The 14,692-nt window shown below is 34.8% G+C and overlaps 1 protein-coding gene across 1 annotated transcript in view; it reads right to left on the bottom strand.

Moving 5' to 3' along the window:
* Positions 1-3,194: 3,194 nt before the first annotated feature.
* The window catches only part of PTPRC (protein tyrosine phosphatase receptor type C), a gene marked incomplete at both ends in the record, with an annotated part of 123,802 nt that continues 112,304 nt past the window's right edge, over positions 3,195-14,692 (bottom strand). The window contains 8 exons of the mRNA XM_079724016.1: positions 3,195-3,470; positions 4,969-5,104; positions 6,625-6,800; positions 7,024-7,146; positions 8,760-8,894; positions 9,984-10,117; positions 11,349-11,439; positions 14,489-14,638. Coding sequence (XP_079580142.1) covers positions 3,195-3,470; positions 4,969-5,104; positions 6,625-6,800; positions 7,024-7,146; positions 8,760-8,894; positions 9,984-10,117; positions 11,349-11,439; positions 14,489-14,638 — 1,221 coding nt within the window. The remainder of the gene's footprint in view (positions 3,471-4,968; positions 5,105-6,624; positions 6,801-7,023; positions 7,147-8,759; positions 8,895-9,983; positions 10,118-11,348; positions 11,440-14,488; positions 14,639-14,692) is intronic.

The raw sequence follows: 14,692 nt of genomic DNA, 5'->3' as shown, positions 1-14,692 counted from the left end.
TGGACCTTTAGCAGAATAAATCTTTTCACCCTAAATAGGAAATGAAAAAATCCCAATTTTGAACTTGTCTCTTTGAAGAAACTTCAGGTCTTTCCAACTGTAAAATCTGTATAAGAGGACGAAAGCACAGCCTTTTCTACTCATTTGAACATATATTCTTTTAAGTTGTGCATTTTTGAAGGTCTTCATATCAAGAAACATGTTGCAAATAGCCAGGGCAATTACCACTCACTTACTTAGACCTAATATAGTGCTATGAGAACATTTTTTAACAAGTCTCCAGTGTAAATTAAAAATTAAGATCAGTCCTAGTTAGTTATAAGAACTAATAAACTTCATATTCAGTATTTTAGCAGGAAAAGAGCAAAAATAGATATGGAAATATCACTGTATAAGTATTAGAGCTCTGAGTAAAAGCTAAAAGCTTACATTTTAAAAATTATCATTGCAAAGACATTTTGCTAATCACTTCATACAGTTTTACCATTGCAGAGAGATATTAAAATGTATATTTTTTCTGCAAATATTCATTTGTTATATGTAAAATATTAATGTCTTGGGAGCTCAATTTTGAGAATACTGAGTATTTATATCTTTTACTCCCAATAAATTCTGGTACCAGAAATAAAATAAACAAACTCTAAAAGAAACATAACATAGTTTCTTTCTGTCTAATATATATATATAATGGAATCCAAGCCTTATCCCTAAAATGGACCAGGCTTTATTAAGTTGGAACTTTTTGCTTAATTTTTCTGTCTTGGCATTACTAATGGCAGTGCCAAGCTTTATAAATTGAATTTTTTATATAACATGAGAGATTCCCTAGGAATGCAAACTGTAGTCATAGGCACAGGTCTATAATTCACATATTATTTTATTTTTTAAGATAAAAATCATAGACATATGATTCCACTTTCTAATGCAGTGGACCCCAACTTCTGAGTGATACATATTCTCACAGAGTAATGGACCTTCTGACTGGCCTCTCCTCCAGCACTTCCTTTATTACCACTTCTCACGTGCAGAAGAAAAAAATGTTTCTACCTTGCTCCTGTTAAACTGATAGAAATTACCATTGCTCTATTATCTAAGTATTTATTTTGTGTCTTCTCAAAAGGATAAACTCCAGTGACAAATACACATTTAAAACACACAACATCCACATTTGTAGATAAACAAGGACTTACTGTATAGCAGAGGGAACTATACTCAATATCTTGTAATAACCTATAAGGGAAAAGAATCTGAAAAAAATATATATATATATATATAATTTGCTGTACACACCTGAAACTAACACAACATTGTAAATCCACTATATTTAAATAAATTTTTTTGAACTTTAGAACTTTTGCTGTTTACACTTTGAAGCAGTTCACAGAAAAAATAGACACATATGACGCTAGTCTACTGAATTTGAGAACTCTAAATTTTAACTACATTGTCTAGTAAATGGCGACTGATCAAGTTTCCGTTGGAGAAACCGATGCACATTGTTTGAATGAGTAATGAGAGAAATGAAAGCAAGTTTTCTTTCTTCCTGGAGCCCGTAGCACATGATTCCCAACCCCCCTTTTTTTCATTAGTAAGTAAAGAGATATAAGTAAACAATGTAAGTTAGAAACTACTGCTTCATTCTAAAATTCACATCTTTTAATATGTTAACGGCAAGGTATTATACAAATATGTAAAGACATTCTAATTTTCTGTGTATAATAAAAGAATTAGAAGGATGAACAGAAGACAAATGTGAGTTGAATGGAAAACAATTGATAATGTATTGTTGAGATATTTAAACTCAATCAGGAGAGTGAAGATGTAGAGAACCAAGCCAACTTAGAGGCAGTGTGTGACTAATGTAATAAACTGATGTAAATTCGATAAAAGTTTTGTTTATTACCTTTTCTTGAAATTTTTCTAGCTCTCAAACAATTATTAGACTATAGATCTTTAAAAAATATAAAATCTATAGAGTTGTTCTACAAATGTTAATTGCATAAGCCTTTATTTCAATATCTGCTTACATAATTCATGTATGAACATGTGAACACTTATGTACAAGAAAAGATAATGATTGGATTTCATTGTTGTTGTTATCAATTCCTGGTAAAAGCAGTATAAACATTTGAGAAATTCAAAGTAAATGCACTTCAGTGAAAGGCAAGGACAAATTTTACCATAAAAATATTCATATGCAATATTATATATCTCATATCAATGTCTTATTCCATAAAAATAGCTACATTAGGCTTTGTATGTAAATATTTAAAACAAATACATTTGCATGACTCAATTTTTGACCTAAGGATTGAATACAAATTGCATTTGTTTAAAGATGTTTATTTAAGTTCAATTGTAACAAACATATAATTTTAGGTCAAAAGTATCAAGCAATGAATTTCACATATTATACAGAGAATAATCCATGTTGCAAAATCGTAAACACCACATGAAGATAACAAGATAGGCTTTCTTGAAATTTTAAATTAGATTAAATAAGCTTGAAATATTGTACTAAATGCTAACATACGGAATATAAGATTTCCAAATGTTAATTTAGTTAACTTTCTTATAGTAACTATACACACCTACTATTTTATGTCTATTTCTAGAAGTAACATAGTAAACTATAAGATATATTTCAGTAGAACAAGGAGGCCATCTTGAGGTCATTCTAGGAATGTACATGTTATTCTTACACAGATCCCACACACAATTTATGATTTAAAAAAATACAACCTTTGAGCAAAGTTAATATTTTCCGTATAAAATGTTATGTTTCTTAAAAAAAAAACAAAAAAAAGCAAAGTTTCTCAAGAGCATTTAGATTTACTTGAAAGCATCCTCTCTCTCTCCCTCTCTTTCTCTGCCTCTTTGTTTCTGTTTGTCTGTCTGCCTCACACACACACACACACACACACACACGCACACGCACACACACACAAAGACTACAAAGAAGTTGTTTTTTTGCTGAATGATGGATAAAATTTAAAATAAGTATAAGACTGTACAAAATGCTTCAGCTAAACTGTCTTAAATATTTTTCTACAGTTGTAAAAGAGAAACTTCCCACAAATATTGGTCCATGTACTTCATTAATCCATTGTATATCTATTTTGTCTTTCTAGTTCTAGAAAAAATAGAAATAACATTTATTGTGAGCCTTTGAGTTGCCCCATGTTTGTCTTTTCCTATGCACTTTGAGTTAAAATTGGACTCGCTGGACCATTGGCGGAATGTTCTGGCCCCTCAGCGCCACTTGCAGGTTTGGAACTTTCATCCTCTTTATTTCCTTCAGGGGTCTTATCCTGGGCACCAGGTGGACTCACACAGTTAGCATCCTGCTTTGACTTGTCCACTTCATTATCAAATTCAATTTTATCTTCTTGTTGGTTGTTTTTCTTCACCTGCCCATTCTGGGCAGGGAAGGTGCTAGCGATGACGTCATACAGGAATTGATATTGCTCCTAATAAAGGGAAGAAGGAAGGAATTACATAAAAGAGGTTTATGTCATTACTTTTACATCAGATGAAAATTAGCAAGACATAATCATTTACTTGGGGAAGACCTGGGTATCAGAAAACAATTCTCATGTGTTTTCATAAAAAGAACATTTTAAATGGTTCACCCTCCTTACAGTTCTAAAGGACTGACTGCAGGGCAATCTTCAGAATTTACCTTGTAGCCACACCAGACTGGTGTTCGGCCCCCTCGCAGGCCATGTGGGGTGTCTGATTCCCAAGCTTTTGCAAAGGAAGCCAATTTTGGTGCCCACCCTCTTGGTTCATTCCTACATATCATTTAGCATCAGATCAGGAGTCACCTGCTTCAGGAAGCCAATCTGATTCCCTTGGGTTAAATTCAGTGCCCTCATTCATATCCTTCTAATAATTTCTTGTCATTTCACTTACTACATTGTTTAATAAATGTCTGCCTTTTCCTCACACTAAACAATGAGTCTCTTAATGGTAAAACACATAGCAGGCACTCAATACACTTTTAACATCAATACATGCAAGCTCAAGGTCATACATAAGTAAAAGCTGCCTATATTTGAGTGAGTAGTTAAGTTTACTTTGTTACTAATTCCCAGACCATCATCTGTGGTCACTACCACTTACAAGGGACACAGCTTAAATTGATTACAACAATGCTCACTCATTATCCTCTCTGTATCCACACGTCTTTGCAAGGTGACTTTGCAGGCCCTTTGGACAAAGGTTGAGTCTATGACCCCATCCCTACACCTGAGCTGGCCTTGTGAATTGTTCAGATCATAAAATGCAGACGAAGGCATGTTCCATTCCCAAGCCTGGCCTCCAAGGGTTCTTACTCTACCCCTGTGAACCCTGCTGTCTTTATGGGAATGTGTCGGGCTAGGCTTCTGGATGAGGAGAGACATGCGATCCACTCATCCTTATTGCCACAGCTAAATGCCAGCCAACTGCCAGCCTAGTGGCAGTCAAGGTCTTTTTGGACAAGCCAAATTGCAGTGGACACATCAGTGACAGCACACATAGCCGTGAGCCTGGTCCAGGTTGGCTAAGCCTAATGTGATCAACAGGACTCTTCAGCTGACCAAACATATTATTGAATTATAATAAACGTTATTTTTTTTTTCAGTCTCTAAATTTTGGGGTGGTTTGCTACACAGCAACACAAATGGATACAGGATTAAAGGTGGGGGAACTGAGGGAATCCATGAGCTTTTAAAAACATGTTCTTCAAGAACCACCACCACAAAGTGTTGGCAAACTCCAGTTAGGTCTCTTATTTATACTAATAATAATTCAATGTGAATTATCATGTAAAATGGAATTTAAAAGAGAAGACTAGAAAAGTAAATAGAAAAGAAGTAATGGAAAGGAGAGGATCAGAAGAGGGAGAGGGGAGGGAAGGAGAGAGAAGAAATCGTCAAAATAATAATGCAAAACATGTTAAAAGCAATGATGAGGTATACTTACAAATGTGGGAACCATTCCTGGCCTAGCTTTGCGTAGAGATTTTACTGCTTGAAAAACATCTATCACTTCTTCTGTTTCTGCACTTTCCAAGAGATTTAACAAAGCACAAAATATTCCTGTTTGCTGAGATCCATCCCTAAAAAAGAAAGAATAGATTAAAAAAAAAATTCTACATTATATGGAGAAAGTGACATTGGAATAAAAATTGAAAGAGAGAGACAAGAATACATGCTTCCACTTCATGTTTACTGTAATTATTTTATTCCAATCTCTTAAGAAAAAAGCATTTCTGCTAAGTGCATGTTTTATGCAAACGTTTTTCAATTTGGGAATATAATAGTCCTTTAGTTTAAAAAATATTTGTCATAAGGTTTAAAAATATACTTTCTTCTATTAGTACTTTACCAATTATAATGCACTTTAATTTACATCTGAAGTTGTAAAGACAAATATTATAATATCCGCCAGATAGATGAGGATACTGTGATTTAAGGAAGATAAAGTCATGGCTAGAAGCTGATGAAACCAGAAATACTGGACCTGATATTTTGTAAATTACTAAACCACATGCTTTTTCTCCTCTCTTCTGCCTCTCCAGTGTTTTTTACAAATGTTAATACTTCTGCACCAATAGAAAATTGATACCTAGTGAAGTTACTAATTAAAGAGAGGGCAAACAAATTACTTACCAAACTGTGAGAGGTATGTTACATTATAATAAAAATTCAATTTAAAGAATTTCTTAATAGCAGAACTTTATTTATTGTACATAACAAGGAACATATAGTAGGTATTCCACCATTCCCTAAGAAACACATACAGTTTTAAAGCCTAAACTTCCCTTCTTATTTTTCTTTCCATGTAAGTTTTACCTTTGAAAACTCAAATAAATGCCAAAAAGTAATATCTAAGGTCCTGATTATAGTGTATACAATTCTAATAATAATAATGAAGGTTTCTCAAAAATTCTAAAAGCCCTTTGCTAGATTTACAATTCTCATTTTACTTTACTATTTTTCACTTCTAATTTACTTTACCATTTTTTATGCAAACATTTTATATCACACACACTTCTTTCAATATATCTTATTTAAGGTGTATATTTATCACAGATGAAAGTAAGGGTCTACATAACAGAAGTTAATCAAATCAAGTATTATTATGTATATTATTAAAATCTTTGCCTTTGGGGTCCATTTAGAGAGTCAGGTGATGGGTTTCAAATCGAAGCTGCTAAACATTGAGATTTCAGTTTAATAAATAGCTTAAGATATGTTTATTGGAGGCAAAACATTCAGTCTTCTGGATTTTACTGATGCCTAATAGCGTGGCTCAATGCACTTAGGCAGAAATTAAATGCAACATCCATCCATCCGTCTGTCCTTGCATCCTTCCATTCATTCATTCATTCAGGACATGTGACATTCCAGGTTCATAGCCTAACAACTTTGCACTAAAATATAATTATTTCTACTGTATTTCTATAATAGTTATGCTGTGGGAGCACATGGGAGAGAGTGACCGACTCCCTAAGAGGCTTCCACTGCAGTCATGCATTTTTATCTGTTAGGAGAAATAGAATTTAACAGAAGGTGCAAACCAAGAGGTCAAGAAGGATGCTGATTTTTAGAGCACACCCCATCAAATCCCACGCACCTGCAGTGAATGAGGAGAGGCACATTCCTGTGAAACTTATTCCCTTCGGTGGAATTCTTGGGAAGTTTCTGTTTGAGATTCTGAATCATTAAGATTAATTCTTTGGGCTCCACAGGCAGTTCTTCTCCATTCCAGTTATTAAATTGGTACTGGTACACAGTTCGTGGATCTTTCCTCTAAAACAAGAAGGGAGGGGAACATGAACTCGAGTGAAGCTCAGACCATCTGATAAGTTGATAGTCATGTTTTCCTCGCAGTTACTTTCATTTAAATCATTTAAAAATTGTATTCTGAGAACACTATAGAGAGAGTTGCTTTGTGTTCATAGAATGGTTTTTATTAGCTTTTCAACCAGATCAGTTGTCCCAAAGATACATACTCCTGAAATTGTTTGTATACCTTGGAATGTCTCAGTTCAAATGCACGGATGGTATAGGCTGAAGATTTATTGGTGTCCTTCATATGAACTTCTATGTCTCCATATGTTTGCTTTCCTTCCCCCCAGTACTGAGAACAGGCTTCCTAGAGAAGAAAGAACATGATTCAACATCATCTGCCCAAGGGTTCTGTTTGTTTTTAAATGCCCTCAGAGTACCTCTCTCTGTCTATGCTTTATCCCTGTCCTCTTTCTCTTTTCTTCCCTCTGTTCTATTAAATTTGAAATTACAACTTGTGCTCTAAAATTGAATCTTAATTATAAAGATCTAAAATCTATTTGAAGTATGTTGGACATCCATTCAACAAATACATGGTGTTGCTTTGTGCAAATCAAGGGAACCTAGGGATACCTGAGGTGGCCAGGGCACCACAGGAATGGCTCTTCCATCCCTGGTGTAGATCTCAGATTTGTTTTTCCCTTCCTTCCATGCCCTCACCGTCACCTTTTCAAAATGGTTGGATTGACCTGATGTTGGTCATGACCCCTGAAATAACTTAAGTCTCTCTGTTCCTCCAGGGGTCCTTGGGGAAGGAGGTTACACCTCTTGGAGCTTTGTCTCTATCTTGTCTATGTCAGTTGATTGAATATCCAAGGAAAGGGTCAGATTGAAGAACAGGTGGATCACAAGGGTATTTCCTCCTTCTTCAAGTGGTTTTCCACCAACTACAGTCCCACAGTTGCTGACCATGATAGGCATTCCTGCCCACAATCCCGTTCCATTTCCTGACTTTCCCAATTTAGATGAAGGAAAATATTGCTAGAATTCCACGTTGAAAATCTGAACATAGATTTCTTTTTTAAAAAAGAAAAAAACAGAAAGATTAAAAAAAAACCTATTTTCTATGTACAAGGGTACATAGGGAAAAGAGAGAGAGAAAAAGAAGGCATATAGTATAATGCGTACTTATGAGAATATTTATTAAATAAGCTTTAACATATGTCAGATAATGTGTTAGGTGCTAAAATTAAGATGTACTGCCAGGTAAATTTTGATAACTTGAGGTATTCGGAAAGGCTCAAATACATGTAACAGGCATTAGGCAGAAGATCAAATTAGATTTCAGGTTCACCTCCAACTATAGAATTTTATGACAATAAATATTACATGGATATAAAGAAGATAAGATTTAGATAAATTTTCCAGAGTTTTATCGTTCTAGAAGAACGGGATCAAAATGGGAAGAGAAGGCACATTTAGATACATAGAATGTCAGAAAATCAAGTCAATGATGAGAACACAAATGAAGTGTTAAGATCCAGTCAGTAAATCTACTTGTCCAGGGTGGAAAGTATGGAAAACATAAACATATGAGGAAAACGGAAAGATACATAGGGCTCAATTATTGAGGGTCATAAATATCAGACTGAGGAGTTTGGTTTCTATCCTGATTAAAAAAAAAAAAGGAAAATGTGACTGTTTGTTGTTTTTAGCAGAGGGTGGCACTGGGATTTCTGTGCCTTATATGATCCGTGAGCAGTAGGCAGGGCTGGTGAGGGGCAAACAAGAGAGAGGGTCAGAACCCGAATGCAAAACTTTGGAGGCCAGTGCTCGGATGGAAAAAGGGGAGAATGAACAAATGGAATTGTGTGACAGACAGATCAAAAGGACTCAGGTATAGTGATCAAGTAAGTAATCCAAGAATGAAGAATCAGATTTTAGGGCAGAAAGACTTAAAAGCTTCTTAAAAGTACAAACCTGGTCTCCATTCTTTAGCTCTGTCAGCATAATAATCACCTTGACTTTTCTTTGGAATATCATTTGCCAAAAGTCACCAATGGTCTCTTTCAGTGGTCCCTGAGCTGCAATCATCACTTCAGGTTTCCAATAACTCTTTAAAAAAAATAAAGGTGAGACTTAGTTACTAGTGCTGGAGAGCGAACAGTGTATGCTTAAAATAACTGTTTGAAAGTACAGTCACTTAATTTGATATCAATGCTGTTACCTAATATTAAGATGCTTAGGTCCAATCCTGTGATAAACCATAGTGGAAAACATATTTTAAAAGATTATATATATATATATATATATATATGAATCACTTTGCTGTACAGCAGAAATTAACATGACATGGTAAAGCAACTATACTTTAATTTTTTAAAAGTGAAAAAAAAAGATTCTTAGGTCCAAAAAACAATGTGATATGTATATATATATATGATCTTTACTTAGTTAATGATAATACCTAATAGTGTGAAATCAAGTTTAGAAGATATTATTTTAGAAAACTAAAAATTTTTCCTTCCAAAAATACCATTTTTTTCCACTGGAAAGCTTACTGTTATGGTAAAAAGAAAAAAAAAAAGCATAAGCATTTCAAGTTATCTTCATCATGTCTCTAATTTATATTTATATATTCTTCTGCTATCTTATAATTAATATTCTATGAATACATATCAATATTTTGAGAAAACTGAGAAAAGAAATAAATTCAACTTAGTGTACGTGCAAAAAGTATTTACTGAATTACTAAAAGTTCCTTGTTTGAATTCTCAGTGTATCAAAAAATATATGTGTGACGCAGACTCATTTAAATATTCAGAAAATCGGAATGAAAAGTCTTTAACTATACAAATATGCAAATTTAGGTTTGCTTACAATTTGGGTATATGAGTAAGTATAAACATTTTCAAATACTTGCTTTTGCTGAAATGTCATTATTTTTCAAATTATATTATAGTCATGTTTGTCATAAACTGTAACTAATAGCATTGTTTTGTTTTGTATCGACTCATTAGGTTTTAACATCTGAGTGTTGCAATAAGTAAAGATATAGCATTAAAAGTGGAAACTGTCATGTCAATCAATACATAGTTATGGTCAAGCTCATCATTCTTTATAGAATCACTTAATGCATGGCCATAATAACATACATATATTTTTTAGAGTCGGAACTTGGGTTTTGGAAGCATAAGGACCTACCATTACAAAGGAGGCATTGATGTATTTGCTCGTCTCTTCTGAGTCACTGTCATCGTCAGAGGACTCATCTGAGTCGTGCTCACTCTCCTTGCTCATCTCCAGTTCATGTTTAAGTGTCACTCTGTTAAAGTCATCTACGCAAAACAAAGTAGCAGTCAGTCTTCCTTTAAAGGCCCCTAATCTCTGGTTGATCGTCATGTGGAAATTAGAAAGTCACTTAGAAGTGACAGATAACATGATGTACATGTATTGATCTACAAGGAATGAGATGCTGCTCCATTTTTATTGATTAACAAATTAATTCTTAAAAGCCTAATAGAAAGATCCCAAGAAAGTTCCAGGAAAAAATATAGACCATAACTCTATGTCATAATGTTCCATACGATTATGCAATCTTTGATATATATACTATAGCTTTCCATGGAATATCATCATGCTGATGGATAAAAGTTTTAAAAATATATATATGTTAATAAAATACATAGCTTAAGTAAAATCCTAATTTCTCAATTATATCATATTAACATTCAATTAACAATCTTAATTAAATTGGTACCTCAGATAATTATTTCAACAAGAAAAGTATTTAGTCCATAATTTCTTACTGTTTCTCAATTTCTTTCATTTATAATAACCTGATCAAATGATCTGATTAGCTACATCACCATCAATTCCATATTTTAAACTATATTCATAATGACCTCTTCAGTAATTAACTAGGTCAGCCATGCATTGATCCGATTTATTTGGTTGTTCAGCCTATTACCTTGGGTTATATTTTCTCCGTGCTAGTTTTAGTGTAGGCAACTGAATAAAATTATAGTTGTACCAGGCGTGGTCCTATCAATATACTTAAGTAGCAAAATTCAAGTCTTGAAAATGATGCTTATTTTGATCTGTTAAATTTGATGATTTATAGTATATTTCCCGTCTACTTTTAACCTCCTTGGTGTAAGGAAGTGATAAACAGAAAACATAAAGGGAACAAAAGGATGTAATTTTGCTATTTGGCAATTACCCTGGAGTAAATAACTGCAATAAACTGAAGATGAGAGAAAACTGGTAAAGAGGAGTTGGCTTTTTTCCCTCAGCTTCAGAAGTTACGTCTTTCTGAAAACCCATTTCTGAACTAACTGGCACAAAGAAAACATGGAATATTGTCTGTCCTCCGAAGTCCATTGTAAATGTTTTGGGTTCAATGTATTTGCTACAACTAAAATTCAAATACCCTATAACTATTCTCTACTGTCAAGCAAATATTGAAAACTTGCTTCCAAATGGTTTGTGTGTGTGTGTGTCTCACATTAAACAAATTCAAAGAGAGCTTCACTTTATCTGATACAAAAAATAAAATAAGCTGCATACATGGAATGACGTTAGAATTCCTGTTTTTACTCTTATTTTCTTCTTGATTCCCAATGTGCTGTGTCCTCCAGCTCCTATATGAAGGAAGTCTCTGAGGGGAAAAAAGAAAAAAGAAACAGAAAGGAAAACTCCTTTAAAAATTTATGTATTGGCTTAGTTTATTATTGTAGCATAAGTTGCACCCTAAAGAAAAGAAGTTCACCAGGTTTTGTGAAATTTGCATACGTTCCTTAAGGGCACAATTTTTAAGTTTGCCTCTGAATTTTTCTTTATAATTGCTCAGGTATTAAGTACTTTGACATGGCGAATTTGAACATATACGATTATATAACAGAATATGTTTCCCGGTTAAGAGGTGCTGGATAGCAAAATAGTATGGTTTATTCTTGTATAAGTTGAAAGCACCGCATAGATGTTGATTATTCTCCATATTGCAAAAACAATGGTAAGTTATTTTAAATGATCCAAAGTAAATTCTCCAGATGAAGCATTTGCCGAAGACTAGGCTCACGCTTCAAATAATCAATACCTCATTTCTTTAAGCCCTCCAGACTATTTCCCTCTCCCTCGCGGTAGCTAATCAGTCGGCAAGACCTATCATTTCTCCAGGTGGAGCTCTCAGATCCTTCTGCTTTTCTCTGTTCCTACTTAGTCCAATCTGCTTTCATTTCTCCCTTGAAAACATCAGCAGTTTTTTCACTGGCCTCTTTGTCTTCAATCTCACTTGCTCTAATCCTTCTAAAACACAAAACAGAGCAGGTCCCCACTCAGGTTTTTGGCAGCTTCCCATCTTTGTTAGGAAGGATTCAGCATCCGTACAGCACAGAAAGCCTGTCGGGAGATGCCCTTAACTGTCTCTGCAGCCTCACCTCCTGCTGCGACCCTCTGCACTGCAGCCAAACCTACTTCCCCCAGCCTTGGAAGGGGCTAAGCTGCCCTTTAACTCTTAGCAGATTCTCAGGTATGTTTTCTGCCTGGACTATCCTTGCCCCTTTTTCTCACTCTACTAACCTCTACTCGCCCTTTAGATATCCGTTTACAGGTCAATCTCTACTGGAAGATCTCCCTGCCTGCAGCCTTTTCTTCCCAATAAATAACTTAAATAAATATTTGTCAAGTGGATGAATAACCTAAACTGAGAGAGCTCATCATACAAAGTTCAGGAAGATTATACACATATATGTGTGTGTATATATAGGTATGTGTGAATATGTATTATATATAAATGTTTCAAAAACTATGGTGCCTTCTTTCAAACTAAATATGGAACCTTGTTTCAAATCACACTCCAGCCTCTTCATTCCTTAGCCTCTTCACCTCCTATAATATTCCTCCTCTCTTCAGCCATCCACATTCCCCACTCCACTTTTGTAGGTAGGTTTCATTCCAAAGATTGCATCACTTTAAAAATTATGACTTCAACCATCCTTCCTATGGAAAATTACCTCTATTCTTCCTAGTCATTTATTGTAGTACCTCCAATCCAGCAATCTGCAATCCTATCAAAACCTTTATCATATTGTTTTTACTCCTTTCTTTTTTTCCCTCATGTCTTTCTGTGGCCAATACGCTCTTTATCATCCACACTGTATCATTCCTTTGCAAACACCTTTAGTGCCTTTGCCTCCCAACTTTCAATTATTCACTTTAAAAAATTCTAGATGGGTTTAATCCAACTATACACAGCTCTAACCCCAATGTTACTGTAGGAAACAAAAACAAAAGAAAACAAAAAACTGACTGGCTCTCTTTAATTTCATGACCATAAATTTCAAATGATCCAACAGTAATTTTGGCACCCCTACCAACTTTGCCTGGGAGATTGCTTTCCTACTTCGATAGAACTATTTCATATGCTTTTCTCTTTCTCAAGCATAAGCCCTTCTTTGCCCTACTCACTTCTGTCCCCCTAAACTCCCAAGCAATGATCTTACTTCGTATTCTCTTGAGAAAAATAAGGCAATTAGACAAGAACTGCCTCAACTTCCCGTCACTAATCTACAAACCAACCTCCATCTCTACCCTCATTTTCTGTCTCCCTTTCTGCTTAGATGGAATAATTTCACTGTTTCTATGAGAGCTGTGGTCACTACCTGTCTGGATCACATCCACTCCCCATGACCGCATACAAATCACTTTGATTCTTGTGCCTAGAATTGTACTCGGTACAGAGCACAAACTCAATCACATTTGTTCAGCCAAAGAATTTACCCTTTTTTTTAAGTGACCTTACATATGAATGTTTAAATTAAATGTATAAGTGTTTTAAACAGTGTCTGTCTATATGCAGTATAGTGGGGTTAGTGTATTAAAGGCAGTCAATTTATCAGCTAAAAGAGCAAGAATAAGAAAACACCCCTCTATTGAAGACCATGCCGGTAGCCTACTAGCTTTTCCATCATGGTGATTAGCTCAAGCTCCACTCCCACCCCAGCCCCACTCTGATCCAAAACATTGAACGATTCTGCATCTGATTAAAAGCACGTTCCTGGTCTTGCTGTGAAACTCTCTGAATTGACCAGTTTGGTAGTTTATGGAAAGATTCAATAAACTGAAAATCATAGGTGAAAGAGAAAAGTTATAAAACATTTTTTTGACAACTGAGCAATTTGGAGATAGCTATGCCAACTCTCTGAAATCACAGTGAGCTACATCTTAGGTTAGTTTTCAGAGTAACTGCCTGATAAATAGGTTAGGACACAAATATTTATCCTTTAGTTTCTGTCTACCCTCTCCAGTCAGTTCATGTTCCTAAGTGGTCATAAACTCCTCTAACTATTTCCTTTACAAACCAAAACCAGATGTAGTTTTTAAAGGTGAGATGCTACATTGCCTTTGGCGGGCCAATTTTGTGGCCATATACTATTATTCTGACACTTTATTTTATACCAACTTAATGAAGAATGGTTAAAATATTGGCTGTAGAATCAGATTTCTTGGTTTAAACGAGTTTCCTATGGAATAGCTGTGTACTTTCAGGCATTTCTCTTAAACTCTGTGTGTCTTAGTTCTCTCATCTCTTGCCATTTCATGGCAAGGCCCAAATACAAGAACTATGTCAAGTACCTAGGACAGTACTGGAAAAAAGAGACAGAGGTTCAAGTTATCTGTAATGGTGCTCTTGTTATCACTATTGTTACCTGGAATTCAGCCTCCAGTGGGGAAGGCTCACTGGGTGGATCTCTTTTCTTCATGTTAGACAGATATGGATGTAACTCAGACAAGCTCACTTCTGTTTCCCCAAACTGATTGTATTCCACCAAGGCCTGATGGATCAAGATGTACTGTGCCTACAATTTCAGGGAAGAATATAGATAATTAATTGATAACTTAAAGTTCTATAA

Source organism: Hyperoodon ampullatus (assembly GCF_949752795.1).
Source record: "Hyperoodon ampullatus genome assembly, chromosome: 2".
NCBI lineage: Eukaryota > Metazoa > Chordata > Mammalia > Artiodactyla > Ziphiidae > Hyperoodon > Hyperoodon ampullatus.
This window is presented reverse-complemented; position numbering and strand designations above follow the sequence as displayed.